The sequence below is a fragment of the Amblyomma americanum genome, chromosome 2, assembly GCF_052857255.1.
Source record: "Amblyomma americanum isolate KBUSLIRL-KWMA chromosome 2, ASM5285725v1, whole genome shotgun sequence".
Taxonomy (NCBI): domain Eukaryota; kingdom Metazoa; phylum Arthropoda; class Arachnida; order Ixodida; family Ixodidae; genus Amblyomma; species Amblyomma americanum.
The window spans coordinates 41,720,282-41,730,559 of record NC_135498.1 but is presented as its reverse complement, the minus strand read 5'-3'; the positions used below and the strand labels follow the sequence as shown (position 1 = coordinate 41,730,559).

Below are 10,278 nucleotides of genomic sequence, written 5' to 3'. Positions count from 1 at the left end.
CGGTCGTGAAGGCGCCGGCAGGTAAGAGCCGTTATGCGCTTCGATGGCTTCTCACCTCACACCGTGCACTTCCTTCCGCGAAAGCACATCTTGCACGAAATCGTGCAGGTCTCGCCGCTAAAGCCACTCTAAGTGGGCACCACCTGTATTGCGAATGGCACAGGACGTGCAAGAAAAACACCAGAAGCGAACAGCAGGGCCGAAAGAACAGACACTGTGAAAGCAGTATAGCTTTAATTTGGGAGAAGCGACAGACTGATGTAGTTCTCACATGCGACTGCAACAAACGCATCTCCCTCTGTTACGCTCTTTCAGCGGCTTCTTGAGCCTTTATGGCAATTTGCCCTTCGGTCCACAGCAGTGCACCCCCCGCCTTGAAGCGCGTACTCGACCAGCAGCGCTTATGCTGTCTGCGATGCATCAGCTGTATAGTCCAGTGACACCTATACGTTGCGTACAGTAGACCGGGCTATGTTGAATGTGGTTCCTAAAACACAACTGAGCACTACTAGGCATAATGCCACAGCGCGGCCTGTGACTCGCGGCGATTTTCCGAAATTTCGAAACGAGGAATTCATCGCCTCGCATGTGAGGGATATGCGCATTTACAAAAAAAAAAAACAAGCACTTGGTTTCCCTGGTAGCAGTCCGCGAAACCACAACAAGGTTTTTCTCAGCCGGCCGTCAATCTTGCTTAGATCGCCCAAGACCTGACGAACGCGTCCAGAATGTTTAGCGACCACCCGGCTCAAGCCACGAATAAGCCAGCCGGCCAGCCTGACTCTCCGCTCCTTTGCACACTGGCCGAAGACGTCAGTAGGGACCAGATGGGGACTACATGAAGTCGGGGCAGTCTTCCTCGATGTGCACAACCCTCGTGGAGATCTGGCGGTCGCGCGACGAACCTCGCTGGGACCTTGAGGAGCCGGGCGGGTCCTCGAAGATGTGCACCACCCGGGACGAGCCCCGGCGGCTGCCCCCCGAGTCGTCCATGATGCGGATGGTCTGCATCGCTCCGGGGCACGGGTCCGGAAAGAGCTGCTCGCAGCGGCCGCGGCTCCTGGAGGAGGAAGACGACCCGTCTGTCCGGATGCGCACGCCGCTGAAGGAGCTCCCGCAGGTCGTCACAGTCGGCGGATCGCAGCCGTAGTTGTCGCTGCCGCAGATGACCTGCAGTAAATGTGTGAGTGAGTGAGTGAGTGAGTGAGTGAGTGAGTGAGTGAGTGAGTGGCCGTAGAAAAAAAAGAGCACGGGCCTGTGGTATCGACGTGGCCCACTACCACGACTCGCTACCGCTGCTCGGAAAGATGACCCAGCTCGTTCTGGGAAGTTGCTTTGTTGGTAGGAGCGGCCATCTTTTGACCGAAGCGGTGGCCTTGGGGTAGAGCATCCGCCTCACTTAGGGAGGTGCTGGGTTCGATACCCAGTGCCACCTGGTACCCACCGGTTCTCTAATGAATAGATTTCCCCCGGCCTGGTGCTCGGCTTTTCTGGGGTGAAATCCTTGGAAAAAGGGTCTTGGACCAAACCGTTACGTTGAAGGGTAATTAAGTGGTTCGTTCCGCCGTCAAACAACTTAAATTTGCCTCGTGCGGTAAAACCCATTTGTCGCCCCTTTCGGAGTGGGCCCACAGTGACGGGATTTGAAGGCGCATGCTCCTTTTCCAAGCCATGCACTCTGGGAAGCCGAGCACCAGACTGGGCCTTGGCTTGTGCCCATTTGAGAAAACCATTGGGTAACCGGCCGGCGGCGGGAGTCGAACCCTATTGGGAGAATTGAAAGAATGATGTGAAAGAAAGTTTGCACACGCGTCGCGCCCTGCGGTAAAAGTGAGCGTTCATGTGAAATGCGTCTGGATGGAGCAGCACCGGTAGTCAGCTAGTGCTTAATCAGTAAAAAAATGAAAGTGGTGCTGGAAGCCATAGCTGATTACCTCATGATGGTGTCCTAAACGTTGGCCGACGGGGGGGGGGGGGGATAAGGAGGAGGTGTAGATAAAACAAAACAATAGCGAGTAGGAAGGAAGTACAGAAGAGACGTAGGGCTGTCTACATAGTATATACAAATTGTACGCTAATACATACGTAAATTATCTACAAGCTACACTCATATCAGTTTCTTATTGCGGTATAGCACGCGAGAGATAAGCATTGGAAAGTATGCACAAATGCATACTTGCACACACATATACCAATGCACACACATACACATACGCACATAGACACATATGCATACGCATGCGCACAAGAAGAGGTCACAAATGCGTGGTGTCCCGTGACGACCTATCGCAGGTGTTTGGATTAACTGCCGTGATTCCAAACGCACAGTGGCTTTTTTGTTTCACAGCGATCAGGGTTGACTGGCGAATGGACAGTACCGAAAACACAATCTGTGCGCTCATGCCTAAGGTCCCAACTACTCGGGTCTGAAGTACACAGTACTGCGGTCCCAAGCTAGGCGAAACCTTGTGCTGTCCCGTGTTATCGCGCTGTTCCACTTCGGATGCGCTTCAGGTGGCCCTATCATGCATGGAGTGGAAGAGGGCGAACAGCTTGGAAGCTTTTGTTCATTTCTGAACGTAGCGCAGGCGAATCTTCGGCACGTACATCTCTGTCCACTGGAGAATTTCTGGGGAATGTAACGTTGTTTATATAGCTTTTTATTTATAGTTTAAAGCTGCCGTTAAACATGCGCATGCACAAAAGGCTAAACAGCGCAACATGAATGATAACACTGTCTCAGTTCCTAAGGGAGGTCAGAAACATAAAACCTGTAGCGGCCGAGGAACTTGCACGGCCGTAATAAATCACGTAGGCATCGTGAATTCCCTGCCCCTTTATTTTTCTAAGCTTTCATAACGTATCACCGAAATTACTCTGCAACCAATTTCCTCGATAGCTGCGCATTTCTACCCAGCGAGTAGGCTGTTCTTATTGATTTGTACGGGCCTGACCTTTACGCCGGGGCCGGATGATCCTCCACACGGAGGCAGAGGAGCGGGTCGCGGCTGGACCAGCACGGGGCTTCCGGGCTGATCGTTGATGACGGTGACCGATGTGAGTCCCGGCGTCTCCTGACCGAGCGTCGTCTCGAAGCAGATGGGGAGCCGCTTGTTTGCCAACAGGGTCAGCGGGTCGCACAGGGGCTTCTTGACGGACGCGGTCGACGCCTTGGCGTCGGCGCCCGCCGCGGGCTTGGCGTCGGCCGCCTTGCCCTTGTCGTCTTGGCACTCCTTGCAGCGGTCGCGCTCCCGCTTCTCTTCTTCTTCGCGAGTCAGCGGACGGCCCACGGACACCTCAAGTCCGCCCTCAGGCGTTATGCGCCAGTCGAGCCGCGAACCTTTGGGCTTCTGGGGCGGCGCGGGCATGCCGATGGTCTCCACGGGACCGCAGTAGACCTTGGTGACCGAGCTCTGGCGGGCTGGCATCGGGTACGCCATGATCTGCTGCTGGGGTGGGCCCGGGTCCATCGTGACAACCCTTACATTGCCGCCGTCCATGCAGACCACGTCGTTGGGGTCGCCCAACGCGATAACCCGGACAGACCTGCTGGACATGGTCGTCGGTGAGCGCGGTCGCCGGCTGTTAGAGGAGAACCGAGAGCGGCTGGTTGCGGGGCTGGCTCACTCTGGGCTGGGCGTATTTACTCGTGTCCCGGTGCGGACATGGCAGAATTTCGCTCGCATACGCCGCCGCCTGAAGGGGAAGGCCCGCGGCAGATGCCTACTCGATGTGTCGCTAGGCTGCCATGGCGAGTTACGGCGGTGAAACGACGGCCCTTGGAGCGGCTCGACGCTGTGGAACGCGCCGTCTCGCGCACGAGCTCGAGCGGTCGGCGATGATGATGACGCTTGCCATGCTGATAAGCCATCATCTTTCTAGAAGGGACGAAGGGGCAGTGATTACGTGCTGCTAGTGCTGATAGACTGTGGATGCGCAAGCGTCGAAATGATGTTAATGACAGTGGCGAGTTCCTTTGTCGTGACCACTATTATATTTACGCACAGAGAGAAGAAGCATCACAGCCAAACGAACAAGAGAAACGAATACGGCATCTCTCTCGACGATCGCAAATATTTGTTCTCCTGCAGTAGTCAAAAGGGGAATTTGAGGTCGCCCACTCTGTACACACTGATGTATTGCGACATTACCCTTATATTCGCCAGCTTTAAGTTGGTTCGTTTTCCTTGAGCAACGCGCGGCACAGATATGCACGGTCACAATGCGAGCAATCGGCTTGGGCCTTCTTTGGGCATGTTGTTCAGGCACGGGCATTCCGAAGGTGGCGGTTGGCCACAGCGGCTGTATATGGTCACGTGGTCAGTGACTGCGGGCGCCGTCTTGCTGCAAACGCCTGCACCGATGTGCATGCGGAGGGCCAACAGGATGAGCTTGCCTGGCGGAGATTGGACCGAGCGGTCACCGTGCCGCACATACGTTATTGTTGTTGTGCCCTTGGAGAATGGAACATACCCACGAGGGCGATTGGCCACATATGCAAGCGTCAAAATAGATAATAGACTGCGTGAAGTAAAGGCGAAGAAAATTAATATAAAAAGGAACAATATATTAGGAGAGGAAAAAAACCGTACTGATAAAAAAACAAACAGATTAACTTTGGGACAATAAGAAAAGGAAGGGGAGGGAGGGGAATCAGTCATCTAGCAGGGAATCTTTCCAGAGGCAGTAATGAATGTGTGAACAGAGGAGCGAACTGTCCCGTTTCTGAAGCCGCGCATACGTTGTTGTTCTCAAGAAGCTATATGGCACGGACTCTTTGCGGGGGATTGGCCAAGACACAGGCGGCGACTTCGAAAATCTTCTGAGCAAAGAACATAGTTTATATGATTTAATGACGGAACACTGATGATCAGCGGTACCTAACTAATACGCATTCTGCAATACTGCAAAACTTCTGAACGGCTGCTGAGCATATATCTCGAAACCAATTACAACTCAAAGGAGGCAATCAGACAGTGTCTGCTCCTTTCCTTTTCCTCTTCCTCCAATATTCCACTCAAGGACGCGGAAGCAGTGCACAAGGCACCCGTGCGCTGTACGCCAGTGTCAGTGCAGGGGGTCGAACTTATTCCGGAGCCCTCCACTAGGTCACCTCTTGCTCTATTTATTCTTTCACTTCCTCCTTTGTTCCTTCCCTTACGGCGCGGTAGAGGACTGCACCAAGATGTAAGACAGTTACTGCATCATTTCCTTTTCTCAAAATACCGATTGCAACAATGAAGCACTTTATAAATATCCCCACCTAGACAGCGTCGATCCGGAACCTTGCACTATACGGCACCCCCTTCTTTTCACCCTACCCTCACGGCGCTGTTGAGGTGTCCACATAGAAGTGAGACGAGTACTGTATTCGTCTTTTCATGAAATTACTCAAAATTACCGACTTGACCGACGCCTTTACCCATCGGCCGACAGGTCCCTACCCTGCCTCATTGCAAGGCTGCACGATAGCCGAGGCTGAAGAAGCGGCCGTCGCTCTAGCGGCAGCGGAGGGCTGTTGGATTGGGCAGTCACTGACAATTCTTTCTGACTCACAAGCAGCGTGACGCAATTACTACCTTTTGCGGCATAGTCGGTCACAGAGCGCTCCGTATACTCCACTCTGTATACTGCAAGACACAACAGATGCAGAACCACACAAGCCGATCAAACTTAAGATCATCTGGGTACCGGGGCGCACGGGGGTGGCAGGGAACCAGAGGCGGGCAGGATAGCTCGATGATATACTAACTGCCGAGCATCCAACGTCAACGACCTTGAGGAATCCCTGCCAGTACCTCAGGAATACTCGGCCATATATACTAAACAACTACAAAGGCAGCAGGATGCGGTACCCACCACCACACAAATCATTAAACAAAGAAGAAGCTGTCACATGGAGACAACATGGGCTATCACATGGGCATGGATGTCAGCAAATGATGTGCGGTGCTGCAATTTTCGGGCCATAACCTTCATCCGCAGACACTCGCGCTCAGTTCTCGATTTGTCCTTGGCAGCAAGAGGAGTAGGTATAGAGGAATGGTCCAAAATTGACTGTGGCACATCTAGTGACCACATGCCAATTACTTTCACCATATTGGTGAGCCCCCTCCGAAATCATGGTTCTGCCCGAAAATTAGTTAATCTTGCAGCCTGCAAATCATCTTTGCGCGCCTCCCTTACATCTGATCCTTGTTCATGTAGGACCGACAGGGCTCAGCGAGTGTTTTCTTCAGTTTTGAAGGCTACGGAGAGCTCTCAGTTCACTGTGCGTTCTGCGATTTGCAATAAATCACCATCCCCATGGTGGAATGGCGCGTGTGAGACAGCTTTCCGTCGCAGGAAAACAGCGTGGAGGAGCCTTTCGCATAATCAGAGCCCGGCAAATTTGATCAACTACAATTTTTTCTCGGCCTCGTTTAAACGAACTATAGCAAAGGCAAAGGATGACTACAATCAATTTTTGAACACATATTTGTAAAACCCAAAAGCAGGAAGGCTTTGTATCGTTTTATGGAAGGGAATGTGAACTCCTCAGCCATGCAGTTAACCAGCTCGGTTGTGCTCTCTCCACGTGAGGCGAAATATGAGTTAGAGCGAATCGCACAAGAGCTTGCATCACGTTTTCAGGAGCAGCGTAGAGTACCTCTGTTCGCCCCCTACTGCTGCTCATACTATGTTGTGGTTGACAAATCAGAGTTAACAACTGCAGTTTCTTTAATGCAATCCTCAGCTCCGGGTTGGGATGGTGTCACGGTCGGTATGTTGAAAATCTTAGCGCAAGACTTCACTCAGGACCTCCTCGATCTGGTCAATACATCATTGGAAGCTGCATCGTTGCCGCACTCCTGGAAGGTATCGAAAATAATATTGCTCTTAAAAGATGCAAAGAAAGGATTCCATATTGATAACATTCGGCAGATAGCTCTAGCATCCAATTAGGTAACGCTCATAGAAAGAATTGTGCACAGCCGCCTATCAGCGCATGTTTCAGAAGTCAACGCATTGAGCTCTGCCCAGATTGGCTTTCTCCGCGGATGCTCCATATGGTCTGCCCATGTCGATTTAGAGAGCAGAGTCCGCCTTGCTATGCGCAAGAATGAAGTATCAGCATTAGTGACGCTTGACATTGCTAAAGCGTACGACAATGTTGAATATTCGATCCTTCTCTCTAAATTGGCATTACTACACCCGCTGTTCTACATTTATGCATGGATCCGCGAATTTTTAACAGGACGGCAGTTCTTTTGCTCTGACTGTTCCTTCACCTGAGACACCTATGCCCAGGCCAGAGGCGTGCCACAAGGTTCTGTACTTTCGCCACTTCTATTCAATCTGCTGGTGTGCGACATTCCAGTACACGATGATGTTACAATATATGCTTATGAAGATGACATAGCTTTCTTTGCTTCTGCAACAAACATTCATGCCCTATATCGTTCTCTCCAGGATTACCTCAATGCGCTCGAGGTTTGGCTGAATACAATAAATTTAATTGGTATTAAATGTGCACAAAAGCAGTGTGCTAGTTTTTGAAACCAACATGCATTTATAACATCTCTACACTATCGCTCGGACAGCCTACCTCAGGTGGAATCTTTGAGGTATCTAGGCGTTATTTATGATGCCAGTATGGATTGGCGGCCCCACATCAAGACTAACGTTGAGAAAAATGAGCGTGCACTAGGTAGGCTACAACGAATAAATAATAGAAAATTTGGTATGCGCCGGGACACGCTTGTACTTCTTTACAAAGCCTATGCCAGACCCATTTTGGAATTTGGCTGCATACTCTTTCTGGCTCCCCTAAATATAAGCTTCATCCGTTGCTGCTCTTAGAAAGGCGCGCACTGTGCTTCTGCCTAGGTCTCCCTCAATCAGTTTCCACCGCAGTTCTGTACCTGGAGGCTCGTATTCCCGACCTTAACACCCGTTTTCACCTTTTAACTGTCAGGACATTTTTGCGGGCATTTCAGTCGTGTCCCGGTGTGGCTACACCTATTTTCGTCTCGCACCCAGCCCTTTTTCTCACTCCTCATTGGCCAAGGTTCCGCCCCCCTCAAGTTGTTTTTACTCAGAACCTTTTACCGAACGTTGGTGTGAATCTCAATTTTCTATGCAGAGATGGTTTGGCAGCCTCCTCTGTGGATATTGCTTTTGATTTTATTTTCCCACCTAATGCGAAGCATCTGCCTGCAAGGACATTAACTGGACTCCTCTTTGATCACCTTGCCCATTTCCCGCACTATACTGTGATTGCTACAGATGCGTCTGGGGCCGGCCTGAAGGCAGCGGTTGGTATTTTTTCAGTCTGTCTCGTGGAGCTTTTCGGTTAGAGTCCCGGATTACACAACCATATTTCTAGCAGAGTTTATGGCTCTGGGGCTGGCCGCTTTGAAAATTCCTACAACTGTTTCTCAGGTGATATTCCTTTCAGATTGTCTCTGTTTTGGTGGCGCTGGAGTCCACACAGAACGTTTTTTTTTTTGAGACGCTCACTAAAGTTCTTATTCCTGGATGGGTGAAAGACGTGTGCTTTGTTTGGATACCAGGTCACTGCGGTATTTTACAAAATGAAGCAGCAGACTTTTTCGCAAAATCAGCTCTAAATGCACCTCTTGCCTGTAACGTCCCTAATCTTGTTCTTTTCGGAATGACTTGATTTCAGCGTTTTCAGTTCATAACCGCCACGGGCAACGATCCCTTACTCTCTACTGTTGACTACCAACACCTCATGTACCCATGGGAGGCTCGTGCGTGTTAAACCCGGCAGTGTGAGGTAGCGATGACACTCGTGCGGTGCAGGATTCCCCGTTTAAATATTTACTTATGTAGATGCGGGTTCAGTCCCACAAACCTTTGTGCGGCTTGTGGTGAAGTCGAAACATTGGAGCGTTTGCTACTCTCTTGCCGGAGGTTTGCACTAGAAATTCCCATTACAGAGTTGTAGCTTTTTTGGTTAGGGCGCTCGGCTACTGATCCGGATTTCCCGGGTTCGAACCCGACCGCGCCGACTGCGTTTTTATGGAGGCAAAACGCTAAGGCGCCCGTGTGCTGTGCGATGTCAGTGCACGTAAAAGATCCCCAGGTGGTCGAAATTATTCCGGTGCCCTCCACTACGGCACCTCACTCTTCCTTTCTTCTTTCATTCCCTCCTTTATCCCTTCCCTAACGGCGCGGTTCAGGTGTCCAACGATATATGCGACAGATGCTGCGCCATTTCCTTTCCCTAAAAACCAATTAAGTTGGAACTCACTTTGTCGGTTCCCCTCCTCCTCTCTTTCGGTGCGAGCGCCAGGGGTTTTGCATTGCATCAAGTTCGCGAATACCTCCACAATTACATAACAGCTACCGGCAGATTCCCTCGCTAATTGTTTCCAAAATTTCCGCATTTAAAAGAGCGTTTGGCTATTTTCATATATTTAATTCTCAGATATTCTCTCCCGATATTTTTTCTTTTTAATTACTCTAATATTTCGCCCAAGGCACAATCATTAGCTTGGCACCAGTTTACCCTATTCTATGGGGTCTTCCCACTAAACCATGGCCAATCCCCTGTTGTGGGTATGCGCCATGTCACGAAGGCAACAACTACAAACGGGGTCATATCCTAACCTAAACATAGTAAGTAAAATTCACCCCACACTTTAAGAACACAGTTGTCCGTGGTGCTATGAGAAATTAATGTGGATTAGCTCAGCTAACCCAGTGCAGAACCTCATGCAAACCAAAGTTAATTTTAATCGTTTGCTATTAGATTCACCGCTAGTCAGCCGGACCACACGCGTGGGCGCCGCTTTACCCCGACAGCGTCAGGAGACAGACCCTCCGCGTTGGCTGTGGTTGGGGCGCTCGGCTACTGATCCGGAGTTCCCAGGTTCGAACCCGACCGCGTTTCGATGGAGGCGAAACGCTAAGGCGCCCGTGTGCTGTGCGATGTCAGTGGAGGTCTCCGGATTAATTTCGACCACCTGGGGATCTTTAACGTGTACCGACATCGCACAGCACACGGGCGCCTTAGCATTTCGCCTCCATCAAAACGAGGTCCCCGCGGCCGGGATCGAAGAAACGGTTTTGTAGTTTTGGATTCTCGCGCGTCCCAGAGGTTACCGGGAGTTTGCTCTCGCAACTGTTCCGCGCGTTGACAGAGCAGCTGCGCAAGGCCTCCACCGCTGGCGCTTCGTCAAAGGTTGAGACTTCACACGTACCTTGGGTCTTTCAGCTTTTGCTAGTGAAGCTTTTGCACCAAAACTAGTTCGCCGCGTCAATAATATG

General features: G+C 51.0%; 1 protein-coding gene across 1 annotated transcript; it reads right to left on the bottom strand.

Annotated features, from left to right (window-relative positions):
- Window positions 1-217: 217 nt before the first annotated feature.
- Window positions 218-3,841, bottom strand: LOC144118510 (uncharacterized). Its single transcript, XM_077651433.1, has 2 exons — window positions 2,955-3,841; window positions 218-1,170 (listed from the first exon to the last, which is right to left on the bottom strand). The coding sequence occupies exons 1-2, from the start codon at window positions 3,555-3,557 to the stop codon at window positions 835-837; spliced, it is 939 nt and encodes a 312-aa protein (XP_077507559.1). The 5' UTR covers window positions 3,558-3,841; the 3' UTR covers window positions 218-834.
- Between the last annotated feature and the right edge of the window lie 6,437 nt (window positions 3,842-10,278).